General features: G+C 51.6%; 1 protein-coding gene across 1 annotated transcript in view; it reads left to right on the forward strand.

Annotated features, from left to right (window-relative positions):
- The first annotated feature begins 11,424 nt into the window (after positions 1-11,424).
- WDR1 (WD repeat domain 1) overlaps positions 11,425-25,086 on the forward strand; it is a 42,082-nt gene continuing 28,420 nt past the window's right edge. Inside the window, exons 1-3 of the mRNA XM_041752636.1 lie at positions 11,425-11,620; positions 12,041-12,162; positions 24,854-24,944. Coding sequence (XP_041608570.1) covers positions 11,605-11,620; positions 12,041-12,162; positions 24,854-24,944 — 229 coding nt within the window. The 5' untranslated portion in view covers positions 11,425-11,604. The remainder of the gene's footprint in view (positions 11,621-12,040; positions 12,163-24,853; positions 24,945-25,086) is intronic.

The raw sequence follows: 25,086 nt of genomic DNA on the forward strand, positions 1-25,086 counted from the left end.
CAAGAATTCTTCTCCACGGTGGAGAGTTGCAGGTCTGAAGAGGATAAGGACCATTCAAGGTGTTCAGTTACTGCATTCAGAGTTTGTCTCCCAGGGAGCCCTCTGTTCTAGTGAGTGTATACCAAAAGCTCCTCACACTGATAACATTCAGGGTGTTTCCCTCCGTGAGTTATGCCTTGTCTCCTACAAGTAAAAAGCCCTGAAACCAGTTGCATTCATAAGGTCCTCTTAATCCAACACAGAGGAAATTGGTCTCATTGATCCTGAGACTCCAACACCATAGTTTAAGCATCTCTGTATGGTGACTGGTGATAGAGGCCCAGGAAGGCCCTAGCTCTGGTGAATTTAATAGTTGTGCCCCCATAGGTAGCACCACCTTAGCTGCAGCCCCTGTGAGACAAGCTAAGTCTTAAGACTGGCACAGATTGGGGACAAACTGGTTACCGAGACAGTATGTTCACTTGAACGAGGTCGTGAGGCCACCCCAAGTCAGCTTCTCAGCTACTCGAGCAAAGGATGGCACACCCAGAGATCCCAGACCAGGGACACCAAGGCTTAAGAGTGGTACCTCCATCATCCTGGAATGACTCCCCCTGCCTTGGCTCACAGAGCCAGTTTAAGTTGTGATCACTGCATCACCAAACAGGTTTCTCCAGCTAAGTTCTATGGTCAGATCACACTGAATCTATTTCACTGTGTCAATCTACCAAGAGCTCTGAAGATACCACCCAGTAGTATTCCTGCTCCATTCCAGGACCTCTTCTATCTTAAGTCTGACTTTTCTCATTGAGCATGGCCCCAGAGGAATCAGACTTGGTCAGTAGAAGATCCAGCTGAGCTCCTGCCTGGGCCACAAGCTCTGGTGTTGTGTCCTGGCTTCCCTACCTCCTCAAGCCTCTGCAGATTCTGGCAAAGAGACCCTCCTCAAAATTAGGGTGTAGACAGGTGTCTTAACCTAAGCCTTTCTCCCCCAGCCCAGCTAGGAGCCTTGGGCTGAAGGGTTGCAGCTAGAGACATATTTGATGCTCTAGATGTTAAAGACCCCAAATGGCTGTACAGGTTAAAACCAGTTGTAGCCACAGTAGAGGCTAACTTCACCCAACACTGCCACAGAGCAGTCCTTATACAGCCCATAGCTGCTAGTCATTTGAGCAGAGATCACCTTCGTAGCCACACCAAGAAGTACAGTCTTCAAATTGGCCTTCAGGGTCAACCCAATGACGACCAGGCACTTGGCAAGCAGTTAATAAAAGTCATATTATCCTGGAATCTAAGCAAGCTGAGCTTTACCATTACAAAATGGATTCATCTATTGGCATTGTTAGGAGTTCCTTGAGTGCATGGCCTTCTAGAGACCTCAAGGGCAAGAGGATGGTTTGGATTTAGGCAATAACACTTCATCCCAAGTACAGGAGGCTGACTGGGTAAGCTTCCATGAAGCATACTATAGGACCTTAAGGGCAGCCACATAGATCTGACACTAAGAAAACAAGAGCCAGAAGCCAGGGCACACAAGATTGGCCTTCCTTCCCAGAGAAGCCAATTGTTCTCACTACCAGACAATGGTGATTAAGAGGAGGTCAAAGGGCAGCAGTTCCCTCCTGTAGGGTGTGGGGGGTGCCCTATTCCCCCCTCCCATAGGGAGGTAGCTACTTTTTGACCCTTCACCCCTAGTATCCCTGGATTCCCCAATCACAGAAGCCAAGGAAGCTTCTCCTAGAGCTTAAGACACCACCCAAGACTCCAGCACCAAATTTCTAAAGAATCCCCAAGAAACAGCTAGTCCTTTAAGTCAGCTGAAGTCCGCACTTAGAACCCTACCAGTTCTCAATAAGCCAACATGCAGTCCCCTATGAGCATTTAAAAGAATGCTGGGCACAGCTGGGTTTTCTAAAAATGCACATAGCAACTGCCAAAACTAGCAAGATCCTCCTCTCCTCTTAACTGTACAAAGCAGTGAGAAGGCCTTGGTTCTATAGGAATGGTAAACAAGGAGCAAAACTCCCTAGAAACAAGGGTTTAAGTTCAGAATTTCAAGACCACTTTCATTTGTGGTTCTCAAAGTAGTAATTCAGTGGTCTATTCCATGGGTTCAGAAGTATTACAGAGGCGATGCACTCAGTGAAAGTCTTTGTACCCAGACTGGTCTATGCTGCCAAGTCTTCTCACTAACCTAGGGACCACAGTGGTTTAGGGAATCAAATGCAAATCGCCACCACATGCAGACACTGCTTTCGTCTGGATACTTGACATTAGTGAAAGACATGAGGCAACCATAAGGGGATCAGTGCCTATTCCACAAAGTCCCTATCCATCAACTTCAACTTGGCCGTGGCCACAAGAGAGCCAGATACTCCCAGACTCCAGTCAACTATAGATGATGTCCCTATAGGTGCACTAACTTGGTCCCTATTCCCATGCTCGTTTAGCACAGTCTACCCTGCAGGGTCAGCACAATGTTGCCAGGAGAATGAGCATTTGCTGCCAGTCCCTAGGGATGTGAGGATGCAGACGGTCCTCAAGCAGTAGTCTGGTGAAATTTCCTTGCCCACCACCTCCTGCCCCCCGCCCTCAGGAAAAGCACATGCCTCAACCAGGCCAGCCCTGCCTTCCACAGCCCGCTCTCTGGGTAGTCTTCTAGGACAGTCCTTGGCCCCTGCACCTTCCCCTGCAGCTGCCAGCCTTCATTCTACTTACCTTCTGTATATTCCTTGGCTGGGAATATCTGCATATCTCAGCACCTAAATTTGTAATTCCAAAGCTATTTCTGCCATAGGGGCATCTGGGTGGCTCAGTGGTTGAGCATCTGCTTTTGGCTCAGGTCGTGATTCTGGGGTCGTGGGACCGAGCGAGTCCTGCATAAGGCTCCCTGCTGGGAGCCTGCCTCTCTGCTTGATGTCTCAGCCTCTGTCTCCCATAAACATCTTTAAAAAAAAATTCTCCAGATCACAAGAGGTAGGGAGCAGCCCTCCCCAATCTGAGCTTACCCACCGTTATTCCATTGGTTATGGACTATCATTCCTTTTGCCACCCCTACAAGTCATCAACCTCCTTTCCCACGAGGGAATCCTGGCCAGGGCAGCAGTCAGTCACCAGCACCTAGACCTTGAGTCCTTACACAGACTAGAGTAGATCTAGGAACAAGGACTTAGGCACCAGAAATCCATGGGCCCTCATTGCCTGTTTAGCTGAGAGGTCTTGGGTTCTCAGCACCTCATCTGAATGTAACTTTACAGGTATAGTCCATGTGGACTTCTATTTGGAAAGCAGTGTGACAGTTTACAAAGCACTTCATCTTTAAGCCCCAAAAGCTAGTACACATTGGTGTGGTAGAGACTTAGTGATACGTTCTTTTGAGCAAAGAATGCATCGGAGGTGGTTCAAGTTCCTGTCCATAGGGCCAGAGGAAGTTTGGTACATGAAGTTCTTTTGAGTTAATCTGGAATTAGGCAAAATAGAGGACAGACAAGACCAAGTTCTCTTTGAGTCATTTGTGCATACAGTACTCCTAATGCAGATGATCAGAAATTGCTTTCATTTAGAGGTCTTGGGATCACGTTATAGATTTGGTCATGTTAGTGACTTGGTTTGCCATGGGAATAAGGGGCTAATTTGGCTGTAATAACCAGTCTGGAGCTAATTTGTTGACAGTGAAGATTTCTTGTATACTACTGCAGCACCATTAGTTCAGCCAATTCCCTTTACATTAGGCATATCTAGCCATTATTCTTAGTGAGCCAGTCAGAGGGAGTTGATTTGCTGCCTAATCAGACTGCTTTATAGGAAGTAGCTTTGGGACTCTATGTCCACTCTCCAACTTTAGGGTTAAAGCCAGTTCTGTCCAGGTTGAGAGTTTAGAAGTCCACTGTGCATCTTAGGTCTAGATATCTACATCAAGTGGGAATAAAGCAAAGCAGAAAATATTAGCATTTATTCACCCATAGCCATGTCCCAGGGCCCTCCTCTGGATGCTTAAATAGAAGTGGTTCTTCTAGTCACTGGGACATACTCCAAAAACCAAAGACAAAGACTATGGCACAGGGTAGTATACACAAGGATGTTATCACTTCAAGTTTGAGCTTCCAGTGTTAGGCCCAAACTCCCCCCCCCCCCCCCGCCCCCAAACACCCCTGGTAGCTGAGATTCCTCTGCAGACTTAAGGAGCTTGAGATGAAACTATCTTAGAGTCCGGAGGCCTGGCTGCAGGACTTTGCCTAGCAATCAAACAGCCGCTCTTGAAGACTATCACTACGTGTTTAACATAAGTATTTAGAAAGCTGCTAATTACAATTTCAGGCACTATTAAAGAGTACAGGTTAGCCCCAGCTGTCTTACTCCCTTATACATGGCAGGGGTCCTGGGAACTGGAGTTCGCAATTGCTGGTTCAGACGAAAGACTAACATTTAGCATACATGAGGCACATAGACCACGCACTTGATGCTTGAGGTCTCAGTGCTTAGGTACTAAAGGACTCACCACTCCTGGTGAAATTGGGCACCCCTGGGCTCAACTCACCCACCTGGAGGTTAGTTCTGTGCAGTACAGTCTAGCACGTATCTGTGTGGCTCTTGTACATCCCTGCTGCCACCAGCCTCACCCTGCCTACTCTGATGATCCTTAGCTGGTCCTCCCACTTCCAGCCTTGTTCTACCCAATGCACTCCACAAGGCCAGAAAAGTGGCCTCAAAATCTGACCTTCATCCTGTTTAACATATCCTGAGATGCTCCCTTCAGGGCCACAAAGATAGTCTGAACTTAAGACCCTCAGAGCCTTTTAAGAAAGCTTTAGGATCCCCCCTTGCACCTTCTCTGTGCCACTTCTATTACCAGCATTAATTGGGATGGACTGAGCAGTTTCCTGTCGGATACATAAATTCTTCCTTAAGGCACCCCACATACTTTTACTGGTCCTTCAGGTTTCAATTGGAGTCGTTTCTCCTGTGAAATTTCCCCAACCTTCTTAAATTGAGGGCACAAAGCCCCATGTTCCCTTGGCACTTCCAACTCCCTGGCATGGTGCCTAGCACAATAAGGCACTCCTGTTCTTCCAAGTTCCATACTTCCAGTACAACAAGCTTGTGATTATGCTTTATCCCATGACACTCAGTTTTACAGAGGGCTATAAAGCCCAATGCACACTAAACACTAGAATATTGTCCATTTAACTTTTCAATGGACACAGCCTTAATGCAAAGGGTATGCAGGTCTTTCATCTACTGTAGATGTATGGAAAAGACTTGGAAACGTCCATGTGTTGGTTTAATTCCTCAACAGTCAAAAATGATACTCAAGCATTTCAGTACTAAAAAAATAGGGTGGTTGTTGGGCACCAAGGAAGGGTTGAAGTCAGTGTTTCGTGAACCAATACTGAAATACCATATTCCACAATAAAGAGACCTTCACTGGAATGGCTGACTTTGTATCTGCTCTATGACTAAGCTCTTGTAGCTAAGTAAGCTATGTAAGCTATGAACATTTCTTAACACTTAGAATTTAAAAGCTACTCCCCATTGATTTTTAGTTGGAGAATCATTCAATTATCTACAACATACTTGGCAGACACTAGCTGCATGGCTAATGTGCACATGTCCTACTGCCTGACCTTTGTCATCTCTAACCTGCAGGGGCAAGTGTCTCAGGACCTACACTCACTCTCCCCTGTGTAAGTTCACTGAAGCTAACAGCACCATCCCCCAGTTCCAGGTGGGAGGAGGGAGTCTCAGATATTCAAATATCTACCAATCCTGAGAACTAACACCTGTAGCCCAAAGGCATTTAAAGATTCAAGACTCCTGTGTCTGGACAAGATTAGAAAATCTTGCTTTAAAAAAAACAAAAAAACAAACCAACAATCCAGAGAACTTTTCAGTAAGCTCTACACCAAACATGGGGCTTGAGAGCATGACCCTGAATATTAGGAGTCCTCAGCTTTTGCAACTAAGCCAGTCAGCTACCCCTATATAGCCAAAGCAAACTTGGAAAATAGCCAAGCTGGAGGCCTCACGATTCTGGATTTCAAGCGGATATTACAAAGCTATAGTGAACAAGACAGTAGGGTACTGGCATAGAAAGACCCGAGTCAAGGAAACCGAAAACCCAGACGTGAACCCCAAAACTATGTGGTCACTTCATCTTTGACAAAGCAGGAAAGGGTATCCGATGAGGAAAAAAATATGGGCAACCCAGATAGCAATATGAAGGCTGATACTGGGCCACTTACACCAGACACAAAAAAATTCAAGATGAATGAAAGACCTAAGTGGGAGGCTTGAAACCGTAAAAATCCTAGACAACACAGGAAGTAACCGGACATCGGCTGCAGCAACTTTCCAGGTGTTATTTAGCAAGTATCTTCTCCAGGTGTGTCACTTAGCATCTTCTCCCATTCTGTAGACCTTTCCTTTGCTATGTACAGGTTTTATTTTGATGAAATTTGCTTTTGTTTCCCTTGCCTTAGCATAAGGGGTTTAGTATAACTTCTAGAACTCCAAGAGGACCCAAGTAGTCCGATTAGAAATTAAGACAGGAAAAGACCTCCAGATGGCCAATAGAAATGAGAAACACCACAGATCAGGGAACTAAAAGTCAATACCACAAGGAGCTGCCCCCTCACACCTGTCAGAATGGCTAAATCAAGAAACAGGTGCTGGCAAGGATGCGGAGAAAGGGAAAGTCTACTGCACGGTTGGTGGGAAATGTAAACTGGCGCAGTCACTGACAAACAGTATGTAGGTTCCTCAGAAAGTTCATAGAAGTACCTAGTGATCCAAGAGTTGCACTACTAGGTATTTACCCAAAGGATACAAAAATACCAATTCAAAGGGATACATGCATCCTAGTGTTTATTGCAGTATTATCCACAATAGCCAAATAACGTAAGTAGCCCAAATGTCCATGGATAGATGAATGGATAAAGATGTAGTATATGTATACAATGGGTTACTCAACCAGCAAAAAAATTCTTGCCATCAGCTATGACATGGAGCTAGAAACCAGATGCTAGTCATGCCCGAGTATATATAGTGGTACTCAGTTAACTTTGACTCCAGAGTCCACTCCATCTCCAGCCTCCCTCCACCCTGCAGTCTCTGTAGAGCAATTGCTTGTAATAAGCATTACAATATGGAAATCAAGTTCTTGTACAGAGGCCTACTGATCCAGTCCCAACACCACCATTGGTAGGTATAGAACCTACCCAGGCAGAACAAGAGGCCAGGAATTCCTGGGCCCAGTTGGTCTTAAACTGAGGACACTGAGGCCAGAAAGCAGCTCCTGGCCATCTAGGAGCTGGCTACCACCAGCCTGCAGCTGCACTTGAATGCAGAAGTTCCTTAGTCCTACAGGCATGGCTGTGAAAGCATGGGGCTCACAGCCCCAGAAACCAAGTAGCTCCCAAACAGGACAGTGTTCTGGTGCTGGTTTAAAAGGTCACTCTAAGCTGCTGTATTGGAATATTTTATGATAGAAGCCAGTTCAGGGATGGGATGGGGACTAGTCATTTGATCATTTCCTTGGGGATCCTTTGGCAGGACACCTGTCCATCGATCTGTCTGTTCCCTAGTTGGTGGTTTTCAAGGGCAGGTTCTCCAAAATGAGTGGCAGACTTCTAGCGCCAATGCTAAAGTCCCTGCCAAAGTGCATGCCTGCACACTCAAGCATCTTGGTCTTTTCCCTTCTAGGGGGCCTCAGGCCAGCAGTCAAGGGCTCAGGGAGGGAAGACCTGCAAGCCTCTTACCTACTTTCATGTATTGAAGTGTATTCCCCAATGATCCACTCAAGGCTTTCCTCCCATCCTGCAGAGGGAACCATCAACTATCACCAGATGGAGATGGTCTGTTGCTTAAGTCCCTCAGCTTGTAGTACTTGACTACAGCAGCTCTCGTAGGTTAATACACCTTTGCCAGCCACATGCAGATCTGGACAGTGGGCCCCGCTTTGGGGGTTGGGTGGTCTATATAGAAACACTTGACCAGTTGGAGGAAGCAGAGGACCTGTTTGCAGAATGCAGGCACAAGGGCTCAGCTATGCTTGTTTGGCCAATTCCATTAGCTGAGCTACTGGTCTGAGCTAGTGGATTCTACGGTTTGCTGGAATGAAAGAAAGTTGCCTATTGTGAGTTTTGTGTTCCTGGAATGGTCCGGTTCACTTATTATATCGGGGGTGGGGGAAACAGGGAGAGGAACAAATCTAGACTGAATGAGCTCAGAGCCTGATGTGGGGTTCTATCTCACAACCTTAAGATAACCTGAGTTGAAATCAAAGTCAAATGCTTAGCTGACTGAACCACCCAGGTGCCCCTGGTTCATTCATTTTTCTTAATAAGGATGGTAGCTGGGTTCTGGAGAAAGCAGACTCAAGCTTGAATCCTGGCTGTAGACCTTTGCTTGGGAACTTGGGCAAGCCCTAACCTTTGAGCCAAAGGAGAGTATGCAAGGGAGGGCCTGACTCACAGGAACTGCTCCGAAGTTCGAGGCTAGGGAAGTCTGCAGTTCTAGCAAGCCTTACAGGGAGGGAGAGTTGAGGACAGGACTCCACCTGCCCTCAGGGCACCATTTCAGCCACTGTGCTGAGTATCAGACAGCAGAGAAGCAAAAATAGCTGTGTTCATTCTACAACTCCAGAGTTTAGTGCAAAGAGCAAAGACAGGCCAGGAAGTGGTGGGACCGGCCCAGAGCCTTCTCCACTCCAGAATGGACCCGGAATGAAGCATCAAGGCCTTGTACTGACACCTGGAAGCCGATCTAAGGGTTTTGTTGGGAGTTAGCCAAGTAACTGCAACCAGATTACCCAAAGCCAGCCTAGGAGTTTAAGCTTTAAGGAGTTACTTAAATAGGTTTTTAAGACACTAATTGATGCTTTGGAATGCAATGCAAATTCAGGTGATACTCTTCATTGGTCTGGTGGGGCCTTTTGTTCAATATTCTAAGAACATGTGGTCCCTATTCAAGTTCACTGTGGGTGTGAGGAGGCAAGTCAATCCAGCAAGCAGAGGAGTAATGTGGCCTTAGGCGAGTTCAGTTGAACAGACTGGCCTAGAACTGGAGCGTACAGGGAAGGCTCAGAAACCACAAGTGCAGCAGCCAGATGCTGTGCAGAGCAGTGCTACAGAGTCCTCCAGGTGGGCCCTGTGGCTAGGAAGGGAGCCAGGCAGAGCTACTGGAGAGTAGGACAGGGGCCGGGTCCCCCAGGGCCTTCGAGAGCAACATATGTCCCAAGCTTACATCTTAAGAGACAGAAGATGCCGGGGGTGCTGACAAGGTTTGAGGTTACTCTGGCTCCAAGTGGACACAGCAGTTAGGAAGTGGTTAAAGCAGCCCTATGGCAGGTGAGGTGGGTGGTGGTGGTCTTAGTCTGGCTTGGCCTCAGGAAGTGCCTCCAGGAATATTCCTACAGAGATGCCAGGGAGACAGTTGGTAATGGAGGGGAGGTGCTGGGATAAGTAGCTGGATGAACCACGTAGAGCAGGAGTCACTAGGATACTGACATTCAGAGTCCCTACTAGAAACCCAAGGCAGGTTGTTAGGAGGTTGTATTAAGGTGTATGTATGCAGAACCCAAGGAAAAGTGCTGGAACCACAGCTGATACTACTCCGTTATTACTGAGCCCTCACAGCTGAGACCACCAAACAGACCATCCCAGAGATGAACCAGAGGAATAATGCTGACGTCTCCCCACCCCCCCTTCAACCCTGGTAATCTTCTGCCAAGTCCTGTCTGTAGAAGGACTGTGTTTAAGCTAGGACCAGGATCCCCACACAAACTTCGGGTCCCCAGGTTAGCAGAATTTCCTAAACTAGCAGCAAGATCTTTTGCCAGGGTTTTGAGGTGGTTTTGCTTAAGTCTCCTTTTTAAACAGCATTAAGCCTGAGACCCTGTACACGTGTTAGAGTACCAGCTTGCAAGAGCTTGAGGTTAGTGCCAGTTTTACTTCCACATACATCCTTATGTTAAGCATCCTAGGGGTGAACTTAAGTCCACCTGTTCTGAATCCAAGTCCCATTAAAGGCTGATAATTAAATCCTGGTTTCTCAGGATAGTTACAGCCACCACTTGTTGGACTACTTGTTTCAGTAGTTACCCTTTGGTATGAAGGCTTAACCTTCCTTCAGGGTCCTTCGAGTTCACAAGACTACCCTCCCATCCATGGTTTCTTGATCGAAGATCCCATGTGGGGTGTGAGGTCAACCATTTGAACATCTGTGTGCCAGGTGTATACTCCGAATGTTTCAGAAGAATCAGGAATATGTTCCTAAGGGCTGGAAGCTTGGAATTTAAGAGAAGGTGGTCAAAGAAGCAAACCTGCATGGAGCAGGTGACACTGGAGCAGTTAGGTACTTGGGAAGAGTAATTTGAGGTAGAAAAATCGCCCAAGGCCCTGCAGGCAGGGAGCATTCCTGGAGCAACAAGGCGGACAGTTTGCAAGAGAAAGAAAGGAAGGTACAGTCGAGGGCAGTAGGTGGAGGCTTTCCTAACCCTTAGACTCAGCCCTTAGGGCCCAACCAGCCTTTTTTTTTTTTTTTTTTTAAAGGCTTTAAGCTCTGGAGACTTGAAATTCCCATAGAGTTTAAGGTGAAAAGTAGGTTTCAATTGAAAGGCTGCAACCTGGATAGCAGACGGAGGTGAAGGTGGGGAGGGTAGGAGCCGAGCAGGCCAGAGAGCAGACACCTGCCTAACTAACCCAAGGGCGCCTTCAGAGCTTGGCCCCGTGGGACTAACAGCCAAGGAGGCAAGAAGGGATTTGTCCAGACGGATTTTGAGAAAGAGGGACTTTGAGAAAAAGAGGCGTAGAAAGGCAAGGATCACCCTCCAAGGTTTCCCGCTGGAAAAGGAGCCTTCGGGCAACACCCGCCCCCGGTTAACTTAACGAGGAGCCGCTGCCTCCTCCTTCTGCCTCACTGATCAACGAAAACCCTGTGGCTTCCCTTCGCTCTCCTTGGCTTTTGCTTTCCCTAGAAGTCTCGAGATGGGAGTTCAGGCCCACCCAGGAGATCCCCAAAGTTTCCGCTGCCATCGGCTGTGTTAGCTCCCCCAGGTTCTTAAGAGCAGCAGCAGCTGAGCGGCGCCCGGAGGGCCGGCTGCGCAGACACGAGCACGAGAAAGGCCCCCCGGCCCCGTCCCGGCCCGACCCCGCCCCGAGTCCCCACGCGCCGCAGCCCCCGACCCAGCCTCGGGCGGCCCGAGCGCCACCGCGGCCAGAACCCGTCTGACGCCCGCCCGGCCCGCGCAGCCCCCTTTTCACGGGGCCGCGTGGGACGTCACTTCCGGGGCGGGGCCGCGCGGGGGGAGGGGCGGCCCGGTCCGCGCAGGCTCACGCGGGCTGCGGCCGCCGAGCCGAGCGCTTGACTATATATGGTCAAAGCTGGGGGCGAGCCGCGCGCGGGGCCGCGCTTCCGGGTTCGGCGCGGCGGCGGCGGCGGCGGCGGCGGCGGCAGCGCGCAGGGCAGGGCGCGAGCCGGCCTCGGAGCCCCGGCCTCGGACCGCCCCCTCCGCGCCCGGCACGCCCGGCGCCGCCTTCCGGCCCCGCGTCCCCGGCCCGGCCCGGCCCCGGCAGTGTGCTTCGCGGCGCGGGCGGCCCGGAGGCTCGCGGTAACAAGTGGGCGAGGATGCCGTACGAGATCAGTAAGTGCCGCGCCCGCTGCCCCGGGGCGGGCGCCCCCCGCCGGGCCCCTCGGCCGTCGGCGGGGCGCGGGGGCGGGGCGCGGGGCGCGGGCCGCGGGGGGGTCGGACGCGAGCCGGCGACGGCCCCGCCGCCCTCGGGGCGCCCGGCGGCGACCCCCGGCCCGGGCGCCCCGGACTTGCTGCTGCAGGCGGGCCCGTGGGAGCCCCCGGAGCCCCCGCCGCCCGCAGGGCCCGGCCCGGGGCGCCGACCGGGAAGTCGCGCGGTCCCCTGCGCTCCTGCAAACAGGCAACAGGTGACCGGCTGCGACCGGCCGGGGCCCCTCTCGCGTGCGCTCCCGGCGCCCCGGCCCCATCCCCAGCCCGGCCGGGGGCGACGCGGGGGCTGCCCCTAACGCGCCCGCGTGGTCCGTGTCTCCGCAGAGAAGGTGTTCGCCAGCCTCCCCCAGGTGGAGAGGGGCGTCTCCAAAATCATCGGCGGCGACCCCAAGGGCAACAATTTTCTTTACACCAACGGAAAGTGCGTCATCCTAAGGAACATCGACGTGAGTAGCCTCTGCCCACCTGGCGCTCGGGCGGGGCGCCGACCCTGGGCGCAGCCCCCAGGTTAATTCCCCTTCCCCTTCCCCTTCCCCTTCCCCTTCCCCTTCCCCTTCCCCTTCCCCTTCCCCTTCCCCTCCGCCCCCGCCCCCCAGGGTCTCCCGCCGGAGCCGGCGGCCCGGGCCGGGGCGGACGCCACGCCCCCGCAGCCCGGGGGGACCACACCTCGGAAGCCTGGAAGGCGGTTTTCGAGCTCCCCCAGGCCCTCTTCTGTCGGTTCTGGGGAAACTGAGGCTCAGATTAGCTCAGTGCCTAAGTATGGGGCCCCGGATTAAGGGGATCAAACACGCCCGGCTAGCTGCCGCCTGACCTCGGGGCACTTGCTGACTCGGGCCTCCGGGCCTCCGAGTCCGTGTCCTCATCTGTAAAATGGAGGTGGTGAGATGAGGCTCCCCCCGCCCCCACTTCCCTCTGACTGCCTGGGCCCACTGACTGAGATGAGGCGCCCCTCCGGCCCAGCACGCCGGGCACACCCCAGCGCTGGGTAAACGGCGCGTATGTATGATGGTCGTGAACACCCAGGGTCTCCGCGGCAGAGCCAGGACTCCTGCGCAGGCCGCTGCGCTCCAGCCCGGTGTGAGCCCCAGTGGAAAATCAGGAACCAGTTTACTCCCGTGAGTCATTTAGACAGACGTCCTGTACCCAGGCCCGGAATGCTTCTTGAGCCAATGTCGTGGGAAATCCTCGCAGATTCCTCTTACTCCTCTGTAATTACTGAAATGGCCCAGCCTGCTTGTTGGTCTCCCCACTGCTGCGTTCGCACACTGAGATCTTTCTTCTCCCTTCCTCAGCCTGAGTTGTAGAATGGGGGATGGAAGGTGGAAGTGCCAGCACAACCATCGGTGGGGGGAGGAGTTCTCCTGCCCAGCACTTAGGGGTTGGGCCATGCGCACAGTTTGTAGGTGGATGATTTTGATTGGTCACGTTCCCAGGGGTTGTCAACTTAGATTCACATTTGTTGTGATTACCCTTAGTTGGGTTGGGATTGTTGCTCTCAGATGCACTTGCCCTCAGGGGCCTCGCAACTGGCTAAGGGAGTAAAGGGGGTCTGTGGGCCTCGCCTTTTTTCCTGACCTGTGAAAGGAGAGCTCTGAGTGGTCTGAAGTGCTGCTGGCCCTCCGGTCATCTCTGGGTGATCCAGCCTGTCACTGCTGTCCCTCTGCTGAAGGACCGAGCTCCAGGTGGCAGTTGCAGTCCTGCCCCTGGTTGCTGGGCACCTCATATGAAAGGGTGGGCGGGTGTGAATGTTCACTGAAGGTGCTAAGAGCTCTTGTGCTAGTCACACAGATTCCTAGAAAGCTGATCTGGCCTCCCTCAGAACTGAGGGAAACCTCACTAGGGACTTAGGTGGGAGTGATCTGGAGCTTTCCCGGGTGAAGTCCCAAGATTTTGAGTAAATAAAAGTTGGATGGCCCTAAGCAGGTACTCACTTGTAGTCTGGCAAACAAAATGGACTCAACCATTCTCAGATCCAGCAGGGGGGCTCCCGGGTTTGGCCCTGACTGACGATCCCCTGACTGACGATCATGCACGTGTCGTGGCGGTCTACATGTACTTCCAGGGGGGAGGCCTCACGTGAGGTACCTACTGTGTGTCTGGTGCCGTGAAGGGTTCTTGCACTGCAGCATCTCCTGCAGCCCTGTGGGCCCATCGCTCTGCAGAGGGGTCGGGCCCGCAGGCAAGGGCGGCCAGTCATGGGAGCTGCTTCCCAACCGAGAAATAGTTCTCAGCAGTGCACAAGCACCCCCTTTGCAAACGTTCCCCAGCGTGTGAAAGCCATTCTGCTCGTTCTTCCGAGGTCTTTTTTTTTTTTTTTTTTCATGGTACCCCAGAGTTTACCATTCTTTCTTGAGGGCATGTCTCCTTTCCTCTCCTATCTATATGTAAGTTTCTGCAGGGCCAGGACAGCATGAGATGCTGCTGACGTGTTCCTCTTCTGGATGTAACTCAGGCACTTAGGCTCTTGTAGGATTGGGAGCCATTGGTACTTAGTTAACGATGGACACCATTTTTATTGGGGCACAGCATTCCTGGGAAAAAGACACAAACCCTTAGGAACGTTCAGGCGATAGGAAGGAAGATGGTCTGCCTATAATACAGGCTCAGCAGGGAGAGGAGGCCTGAAAGAAAGGTTGGGACCAGGTGAGGGAATGTCCCAACACCTGTCTGCTTGGCTTCCCCTACTTTGATGTGTCCAAAGCACGTTCAGGTTTCCCACATGTCCTTCCCCCAAAACAACAGTGCCGTTCCTCTAGCTGTTCAGGCCCCAAACCTTAGCCTTCTACTTGATTTCCCAAGTAGCTTTCTCTCCCATCCCGTAGTAGTTCATTCTTTAGTGGATCCTGGAGACTACTTTCAGACTAACGTCAGAACTGACATTTTTTCTGCCTGTTCTGCTTCCACCCTCATCTAAGCTACCATCCTCTCTGGATTGCAAAACAGAAAACCCAGACTGGTCTTCCTGATTCCATGCTGGCTCTCCTCCAGTCTCCTCTCAGCACGGCTGGACCAGTTATGTCACATATCTGTCTCAGGATAGGATATAAGAATTAACAGCACTCCCATCCTGGCCTTCTCTGCCCCTCAGTGCTAACCCAGAACGAGCCAGGAAGCAGGCCAGCACATTCTACAACTACGTGTGCATCTACCTATCTTCTGTAACTAGACTGGAAGCTCCTCGAAAGCAGCCCTTTGTTCTCCTCTGTTTCATTTGCTATTGTGTTCTCACCCAGGAAAGTACCTGACACATAACAGGTGCTCAATAGGTTTATTCATTGGTCAAAAGGCCTTGAAAGCCAAGCTGTGTCATGGAGATAATAGGCAGCCATCGAAGGTTTTACTGCTGAAAATAAAAGTTCAGCCGGCTTGAGGTTGCTGGACTTAATACTTTGCAGCATTTCCCCCTTCTTTCAAACCAAACAGGTATCTATGCCCATGTGACTTCCCAGTTGGAGCCACTGCTGTCATCCATTGTGTTGACTTAAAAGTTATTTTGTGAACCTAGCATAATGGTATTTCATAAGCTTGTAGAAAAGAGTGTTGCTTACCTATTTGCTTTCAATACATCTGTGGCCACACAGAATTAAAAGCATGCAGTGATGTAGCCATCTAGGAAGAATAATCCAGAAGGGAGGGCCTGGTATATTTCCGTGAGGCCAGCATGCCACTCACTGCCCCTACCTGTTCTGCAGAGACAGGCGAGAGTTACTCCCAATGGCAGTGAAGGAGCCTTTTCAGGATTCTGAACTGCCCAGCATCATGGTCCTGTAATAAAACAGCTTTGGCAAATGAACTTCCCAGCAGAGGCGCCTCAAAAGCTGCCAGAAGCAGCCAGCAGACCTGCTACAAGGGCAGGTTTGGAGCTCCCTTTTAAAGCAATCCAATCCCTAGATTCCAGAACCAAAACGTATATTTGAGAAAGTGACATATAAAATCAAATTCCAGGAAGTGAACTATCTGTTGCAGTTCAGCATGCTCTGCTTCAGAGCGCAGCATGAAACGCAGGGTTGTTGAACTTGAGTCCTGGGTTTCTCCAGGAGCAATCTGCTGCCAGCCATGTGCAGAAGGACCACCTGTGCGTGCCCACCCCCCGGGGGGTGGGGGGTGTACATGAAGGGACAGATGGCTCAAGAAGGATTGACATCGTCCCTTCTGTCTATTTGTACATGCCTCCTGAGTCCCTGCTGTGCGTCAAGGAAGGCCACCAGCCCTGGGGGGAGCACAGATACAGAGGAGGCCCCTCCTGCATGGAACTCCTGCTCTTGGGGGGTAGTGAAACCAGCTTCCAGGTGACAGAAGGGAGTGATGTATTTGGTTACCCCCTGGATGGGAGACCACAGGCAGCATGTGCACGAGGTTGAACCAGTGAGGACACGGGCTCAGACAAGGCCACGGAGCTGTTTGGGGCCCAGCTGGAGCTGTCACATGGGCAGTCATGGCAGGGGTTCCCTGAGCCTTACCTGGCCCAGGACAGGCACTTCCTTTCCACCCCCGGCCCAGCTGCCTTGCCCCTCCCTCTTCTGTACGAGTACTTATCAAGCATCTGCTTTGCTAAGCCCAGGAGCCTGTCCTCAGAGCTCGGTCTAGTGGGGAAAACCGACATGAGGGCATGGATGGGACGGACACTGCGGGGAAGCGTGGGTGCTGTGGGGCCCTCACTACAGGGTCAGTACTGTCAGGCAGGTGAGGCGGGCTTGGCTAGAGGTCCCCGGCAGGGGTTGTGGACTTCTGGGGCTGGAGCCCTGGGTGTGAGGGAGCTGAGAGTGTGCAGGGCCCAGGGGTGGGGGGCTGGGCAGCCCTGTTGTGGAGGCCACCAGGACAGTTAAGAAATTAGGCTGACTGCAGGGCACCTGGGCAGCTCAGTCGGTTAAGCATCTGCCTCTGGCTCAGGTCACAGTCTCAGGGGCCTGGGTCAAGATCCACATCAGGTTCCCTGCTCAGGAAGGAGTCTGCTTCTCCCTCTCCCTGTGCTGTTCCCTCTGCCTGTACGCACGCGTGTGTGTACTCTCTCTTAAATAAATCTTAAAAAAAAAAAAAAAAAAAAAGATGAAGCCGACCAATAATATGACCAAATCTGTAGTAGAGATTGTTCTATACCTAAGATTTGAGGTTTAAGATGAACACACTCAGCAAGTGCCTAACAGCTGATAGAACCAATCCTTGGCTCTTGGTGTTTCCCACACACATTCACTAAGCTCGTCCTGCTGAGCCCTGCCCATGGCCACAGTGCCCAAGATTTAAATCCGTGGTTATGAGGAGATTTTGCCCCAAGCTCCACCCCCTGAGAGATATTTGGCAATGTCTGAAGTTATTTTTGGGCTACTAGTACCTATCTGGTAAGTAGAGGTCAGGGATGTTGCCAGGTGTCTCTCAATGCACAGGACTGAGCTACAGGTTACCGGGCCCAAACTACCAGTAGTGTTGAGATTGAACCTTGGTGGGTAACTTTCGAATGCTCTGGTTAAGCATTTTAAAAAAGAATGTCCCGTGTGGCTTGGGAATAAGAGGGAAGATCCAGTTTGCCACGGAGCAGCAGGGAAGGTTTTTGGAGAAGGGAAACATTTGAGTTGGGCTTTGGAGGCTGAGTAAGAGTTTTCCAGGAAGAGGAAACTGTCCAAGTCAGAGACAGCAGAGACGAGAGACAATATACATAGGGAACCATGTGTGCACAGAGTGTGCACAGAGGTTGGAAGACCTCTGATTTGTATGCTCTCAGCACAGTTATGGGCTCCTGCACGTGGTTGGTGGTTTTGATGTGTTTCTTACCCTGTTCCCATTCGTAGAGGTAGAGAGAGGGACATCACACCCTTGGAGGTTAAAGAAAACAAGGTTGCAGCCTCATGCTTGAGGCCAGCGGAGAGGTGGTCCTGATTCCTGTTGGGTGGTGGAAGCCAAGCCTGTCCTGGGATGGCTGGAGATGCCTGTTTGGATCCCCATGCGATCCTGACCCTGTGACTGTGCCCCCACCAACCCATCACCCCCCACCACGGGGCCTTCTTACAGATGGTAGACTTCTGGAGTGGAAAGGGCTGTTTGTGCTTCTCTTCTAAAGTCTCAGTGGTGGAACCTGCCCAGCTTTGGTGGTGATATACCCCCTAGGAAGACCTGGATCCCAAGCTTTGTTCTACTTGCTAGTAGCTTCTACCCCTGGTTTTATCTTTGCTCCCTGGGATCTTATCCAGGAAATGGCTGTTCCTCTCCCCCACACCATCCCAGTGTGGGCGCTCCGGGCACTTAACCCCTCCTTCCCCCCTGCCCATGTTCAGCTGGTCTCCAGGGAACACACACTTAAGGCCAGTCCAGCATGCAACCCGGAGCACTGGCTCTGGTAAAGGAGCTCATGTTGGTTGAGCGCATTTTGTGCTGGGCGGTGGCCGAGCACTTACTGTACTTTATCCCATTTGGCTTTCTTATCTGTAAGAATAGGGACACGAGTCATGGGGTCACTGTAGGATTTAGCTTAGTTCATTTACAAGTATCCCTAGGGCCTCATGCTTGAGGCCAGCGGAGAGGTGGTCCTGATTCTGGACCCCTAGAGGGTCACCTGGGCTGAGATGGTACACATTGCCCTCCTTTTCACAGCTGCCCTATTGGCTACAGACTGTCTCCTAGAGATGTGGCCACCGAAGCCCCAGGAGGTGCTGGGAACTGTCCCCAGGCAGCCTCCCCCAGACTCCCCTCATGACTGCTCAGGAAGGCTCTAGGAAGAAGAGGGAAAGGTGGGGGACAGGCGGGGAAGTGCCAGTGTCCTGTGTGCGGGGGTCCCTGTGTTAAATGTGATTTGCTCCCGTCAGGAAAAGGTTGAGCTGGAGGCAGGAGGAACAGTCCCTTGGGGAGTGGCAGACCATGAGGGATTCCTGAGTGGCCCCACATGGTTCTGAAATGCTCAAACATCAGCCACATTGATGTGCTCCTCTGAATCAAAGAATCCGGCTAACGATGGTACCAATCATAGGTAAGAGACTAGAACTGAGGAATAAAGGCTCTTACCTGGCTTCAGGTCCCCACCCCCACCACTTACCAGCTGGGTAGCCTTGGGTACATCACCCTTGCTGTACCCAGTTTGCTTGTGAAGTGGGTTGCAAGCTTACCTTCCTGTGAGGCTTTAGAGGAATCAACAGAGTGAAACTTCCACAGAGCACAGTGGTTCAGGAATGGTTCTTGGGGTCCAGCCAGCCTGAGTCTTCTGGGGCATTTGGAGGCAGTGGTGTTGGATCAGATGCAGGCCCTGTTCTCTGCGGAGTCTGTTTAGTGAGAAGCCATGTGGGTGTAAGAATGGTACAAGGAGGAAAGTCGTAAGGCTGAAGGGATGGGAGGTGAGGCAGGTAGTGGGCATTCAGGGCTGGAAGAGATAGTTTCCAGTTGGAGCAGCAGGAAAGGATTCTTGGAGGTGACTTTTGCCTGGGTGGTAGAAGATAATTAGAAGGCGGCATTGAGGACTAGGAAGGAGGGAAGGCATTTCAGGTGGAGGCAGATGAAGAGAAGAAAGTCACTTAGTGATTTCACGGAGGGAGGAGTGAGTCATAATGGACGATGGACTTTGGATTGCCAGTTAGGACGCCAGTCCTCTGGGCGAGCGGGAGCTTTGAAGGTGGAATGGGGAAGTGCTCACTGATTGCTACTGATCGCAGGTCATATTTGTATGAAGCATTTGCTCACTACTGGATGTCTAGGGCCAGCTCAGAGGGGGTGCAGGGAGTTCTTGGAAGGAGTAAATGAGTCATACTTAGGTGTTCTTTCTCTCTTCAGAGGCAGCAGGGGTGGAGGGGGGGGCTCAAGCTTGCCGCTTGAAGCACACGTGTCTGCACGAACCCCACACAGGGTTACTGTGCAGTACTTTGAGTTTGTCCTTAGTCATCAATGAACAGAGGTCCCTGCAGATCGTGTCGGATACCCAGGTCCAGCTACCAGTGAACTGCTTTTAGGAACTAGAAGTATTTGGAAAGCCAGTGCTCTGAATGAAATGCAATCCTCCCAGAAGGTCACACTCACTTTGTCTGGTCTGAGTTTGGAGGAGCCCAGGACACTCTGGAGGCACCAGGGACCAGCAGCTGCTACAGGAGAGCACAGAGGCCCTTCTCAGAGTGCCGTGCCAACAGCTTCTACACTGGTCTGTCAGGGAGGCCGCACTGTGGATGGTGTGGTGACCTCTGATCCCTCCTGAGCCTGAGAGGACATAGGACCTGAAAGAGCTTTGGGGAGCCGGTGGCTTAGGTAGACACTGCCCGAGGAAGGGAGTTTCAGCATTCCCTTGGTTGATGTCTTGAGTCTCCTCCTGCAGGGTGGAGATTGGGACAATGTGGGGCATTTGGGGTCCTTTTCTGTTTGACAAGATTGTCAGAAGGAAGTCTGGTCCTGGGGAGGGGCCTCCACAGGTAGGAGCCCCCAGGCCGTAGTCCACAGGAGAGAGGGCCTCCTCGGGTTGGCCGTGGTGCCTCCTGTCACCTGGCTCCCACTGTGGCCAGAATGCCCTCACCTTGCTGTCCCTGCAGGTGTTTGTAGAGTCTGCAAGGCATGTGATAGGCCAGCCGTGTCCCAGAGTCTTTTGTCACACCTCTGACTGCATCTTTTCCTGTCTTCTGTGAGGCTCCCTGACCTCCCAGGCAGTGGGCGTGGGATGGGGGATGGGCAGCATTCTGGGGCTTATGCCAGGATCTCACTAGCCCTGAGCTATGCCCCTCACTTGGCAGTATTGCTGAGTGCCCACTGCCAGGCCCTGAGCTAGGGGTGGTGCAGGGGAGGGGCTTTGGTCTGGGAGGGCAAGCCTGAGGGGGGCCGGAGTGGGGGGTCCTGTGTGTGGTGCGGGGTCTGAGAAGAGTGCAGGCAGTGCGATTGGGTCTTGCAGCTCCTGAGGGAAGGATATTAGGCAGGGAAACAAGGTAGTCGGAGGTGGGACTTAGAGACAAGAAATAGAGACTAGTGGTACTAGTGTAGTCCCCAAGAGGGGTGGGAGGAACTAGATGGAACCTGGGGAGGGGGGCGGAAAGAGGTGGGTTTGGGAACTGTCAGAGAAGACTGGGCAGGGCTGGGCCAGGCCTGGGTCAGAGACCAGTCAATGGGAAGCTGTGGCGGGCTGTGTCAGCCAGCCCACATCCCCTTTAACACCCGTGGGGCCTCAGGTGCCAGGGCTACCCATTTTTTTTCTCTCCCTATAGAAGTGCAGGAAGTCCTGGGGGAGGGGTACCCCAGCTTCAGCACCCCTGGCTGGATGACTTCAAGGCATTCCTGAACCACCTCCCCAGGCCTCTAGGGAGGGGAGCCCCTGCCGTAACAGGAATATTCCTGTTACGGCAGGTGCACCCAGAATTGGCTTTCTTCCCTTTACTGGCTCATTTTCCTTCTTCCCTAGCTCTGGCCAAATAAATTACTCATCCAAGTCCTATTCTTCCCTGAGGCAGCAGGGGAGGGAGGATGAGTGAGGGGAGCTGCTGCCGCACCCTCACCCTCCCCACCCCCCATGAGGCAGGGAGTATTGGGTCCAAATAAATCCTTGTGCCTTGTAGACCTTAGTTGATCTGGAATGAGCTTGACTGGGCAGGACAACAGTGGGAACAGGAGAGCTGTCCTTTCTGCCTCTAGAAGCTAGCCTCCTTGTGTCTGCTGAGCAGAGGTGGAGAGCTTGCCACCGACTGCGATGAAGTCATTATGTTCAGCTTGGAGAATCTGGCCCCCTCCCTCGCTGGCTCAATTGTATTTGCAGTGCAGACAAGGGAGATGTCTCATCCAGCCTGGGATTCTGGTGCTGAGCCTGCTGGGGATGACCTTGGGTGTCCCCCCCACCCCCCCACCCCCCCGCACTTGCCACTCTGACCATTTAGGGGAAGGAATGTGTAGGGGCAGAACTTCTCCCAGGGGCATTGCCTACTCATCTTGCATCCTTGACCCTGTGCCCTCGGAGCCCACCCTTTTAAAGGCAGAGCCCAGTGGGGCTGAGTGCCAGCATAGGCAGTCCGTTGCCCATGGGACGTGTTTCTCATATGTAAAGTGGGCTGTTGGTACCCACTGTGTAGGATGTAAGATCCCTCAGTCAGCCTTGAAACAGATGCTTGGAAAGGATCTCAGTAGGGGTGGCCTGTCCACATTTGGTCAGCTTCTTTGCTGGCCACCTTCTTTGGAAGGGATCTTGTCCATGTTAGAGTGTTAGAATAAAGCAGTAATCTGGGTACGAGTGGGTTGGATTAGGGACCTGTCTACTGGATACCAAGTGTCTTTGTTTTATTGAGGTGTAATTTACATACAGGAAGTTTCATCTGCTACGTGACAGTGACAGATATGTTCAGTCCCATAACCACCAACTCAGTCCTGACACAGAACCTTTGCATCATTTCCAGAAGTGCTCTCTTAACCCCTCACCATCCGGGGTTGCTTCCACACCTAACACCTGGCAAGGCCCAATCGGTTTTCTGTCCCTTAAAGTTGGCATTTTCCAGGATGTCATAAAAAAAGGAGTCCTGCAATCCGGTGTTGTCTTTTGTGTCTAACTTTTTCACATAGCATAATGCCTTTGAGGTGCACTGGAGCTGCTGAGCGTGTTGGTTGGTTGGTACTATGTTCCTTTTTGTTGTCTGGGCTGGGGCACAGTGTTTCTTCAAATGCCTGTTGGTAGACATTTGGGTTGTTTCCAGTTTGGAGCTGTTAATGAGTAAAGCAGCTATGAATCTGCATGCATGTGTCGTTTTGTGGATACATGCTTTGTTTTCCGGGCATAGGCCTGAGGGTGGGATTGCAGTTTTTATATGTGGTAAGTGTATGCTTAACTTGATGAACAACTGGCCAAACTATGTTCCAGTTGCATCCTTTTACATTCCTACCAGCAATCCATAAACTTCCAGTACCCTGTGCCCCCCCCCCACCCTTGACACCCCACCTCCCCACCATCCTTGCCAGCATTTGGTGATGTTGGTCTTTTAATCTTGCTAATTCTGGTGGGTACGTAGTGGTACCTCGTTGTAGTTTCAATTCGCTTTTCCCAAAAGGCGAATGACATGGAGCACGTTTGCGTGTGCCTATTTGCCATTCACAACAATCCTCTTTGAATACCTGATACCTTTCTAATTTCATAAGCAGATATTTATCCTGAGATGGATTAATTTAGGAAGTATGTATATTAAGTGTCCACTGCATCACATAATGATGAGTGTTAAGTCTTATGGGTGAAAAGGACTTGGTAAACTTTTCTCTCCCCCCAAAAAACCATTAATTGAGCACCTACTATTTGTGAACTGCTCTGATGGTTGAAGAGATAAATAAATGCACTTGAAGCTGGTCACAGAAAAACTAATTGGAAGAGATAATAACAAGGTTTGGGACTACAAGATTTGGGACTACAGGTTTCCCCACTATCCAAAACCAGAGCATTCTATGAAACCTTACATGAGCGAAAATGGACTAAAGCAAAGAAGCAGTTACCGTTACTTTATACAAAAAAAATTGAGCATTTTTAGACCCCCCAAAAATCACCTATCCTGGTTTTTCTGATACCTTAGGACACATCTTGCTAACAGATGCACCAAATAAATGGAGGTAAAGCCCAGGTGCTTCCAGACACAGCTTGGAGGTCTGGCAGCTTGATGCTGAGATGCTGAGTGGGTCTCCTGGCGAAGGAGCCATGGGCGCCACTTGGCTGCTCCCGGGTGCGTGCTACCCTATACCGGCTCATCTTGCCACAAAACCAGTGCTGAATGCTAGTTGGGCTTTTTGCCTTTCTTCGTGGAAGTGAAAATCCTTTTCACTTTTCCACAGAAATCCTGTGGATTTCTTTCGGTTAGTGAAAATAGGTACTAATGTAGGTCTTTGGAAAAGTAAAGTTGGCATAGAGCAAACTTTGGAAAAGCAGGGGATACTTGTATCGTGTGTCATAACTGCCGTAGGGACATGTTAAATGCTTTAAGGGCACAGAAGAGAGGCTGTCACAGTAGCCTTCCTGCAGGAGATGGCTCTTCAATTAGGCCTCATAAGTAGGTGTGGCCCTGGCCAGGGGAACAGCATTTGCAGATAGACATGGCACTAACAGGAATGCCAGAAGGTGACTGGTGTTGGGTGGGGGTAGAATTTAGGGTCATCTTCTCCAGTCTCGGTCTGGTAGAATGGGGGATGTGCGGATCCTGTAGCCGGAAGGCTGAGAATAGTACAGGCTTCTGATCTTGTGGTCAGGTTGGGGACAGGTGAGGACAGTTGAGGGTCAGGCTAGATGTGCCTGCAGCAGCTGCCTCTGAAAAGCTGGGTGTCCACCCTGGGACCTGATGTGCCCTTAGCCTCCAGCCTGTGGGAAGCTGCCTCTTTCAGGAGCATAGAAAGCCGACAGTGGGAATTGAGGCTAGATGACCGACTCTTTATTCCCTCCTCAAGAAAGCCCGGCTGTAGAGACAAATTGAGAGCCATCTCAGTACGTGTGTTTCAGGTTTGCTGAGGCCACTCGACTGTGTGTGGAAGTGGGGGCGCCACAATCTACTTTTAGTAAATTAGATGTTAAAACCTTCTCGCTGAGTAGTGACGGTGCTTCTAGTCCCAGATGCTGGCCTTGTTTTTGCTGTGAGTCCAGCCAACCTTCCATCTGTGCTACAAAGCGAGTAGGAAGTCCACATTTCCCCGCAAAGGTTGGGACAAGGGGAGGCTCCCAGCCCCACGCCCCACCGTGCTTGCTGCTGGAGCTCAAAGCCAGGCCTCCGCCTCAGGCTGTGCGCGGCTTGGCAGCTGGGGCGGAGCTGCTTCTGAACAGGGGGACCACACACAGGTGACTCAAGAAAGCAGCCGCAACTGGAAGCTTCCCATAGAGAAACGTAGAAGAGTAGACTTTTTTGCAGTGAAACTTCATGTGTGTACTTCACAGATATGTAATTCACACACATTTGTGCCATGTCAAGGGCAGAAAAGCAAAAGACCATCATCTCAAGTTCATGACAGCCGTAAACTAAGGAGAAAGAGTTAGAACCGTAGATTTCTATGACCCAAAGATAGGCAGGCAGGCGGCAGGTGCGTGGGCAGGTAGTCGTACCGCTGGGATTTTTCTTTACGGAGGTTTTGACTTAAGTGCGTGCGTGTGTGTTAATTTTAGCCCCCAGATCCACTGATCGGGAGAGTGGGAGGCAACTGACTGCTTCTCCGTTCCTTGTGTTCATTCTGGTCTCCTCCCTGCAGAACCCAGCCCTTGCTGACATCTACACGGAGCATGCCCATCAGGTGGTGGTGGCCAAGTATGCACCCAGCGGGTTCTACATCGCCTCTGGAGGTACCTGTGTGCGTGCGTGGCTTACGGATGCGTGTGATGTGGCCCAGCAGTCCCTCCCAGGCAAAACCTGGCTCCTGGCTTGTCCGGTGGTGGGAGGTGGAGAGGGAGGGAAGGGGAGTGGGGGGCGGGGAGGATAGAGGAA

The sequence above is a fragment of the Vulpes lagopus genome, chromosome 4 (assembly GCF_018345385.1).
Source record: "Vulpes lagopus strain Blue_001 chromosome 4, ASM1834538v1, whole genome shotgun sequence".
Taxonomy (NCBI): Eukaryota; Metazoa; Chordata; class Mammalia; order Carnivora; family Canidae; genus Vulpes; species Vulpes lagopus.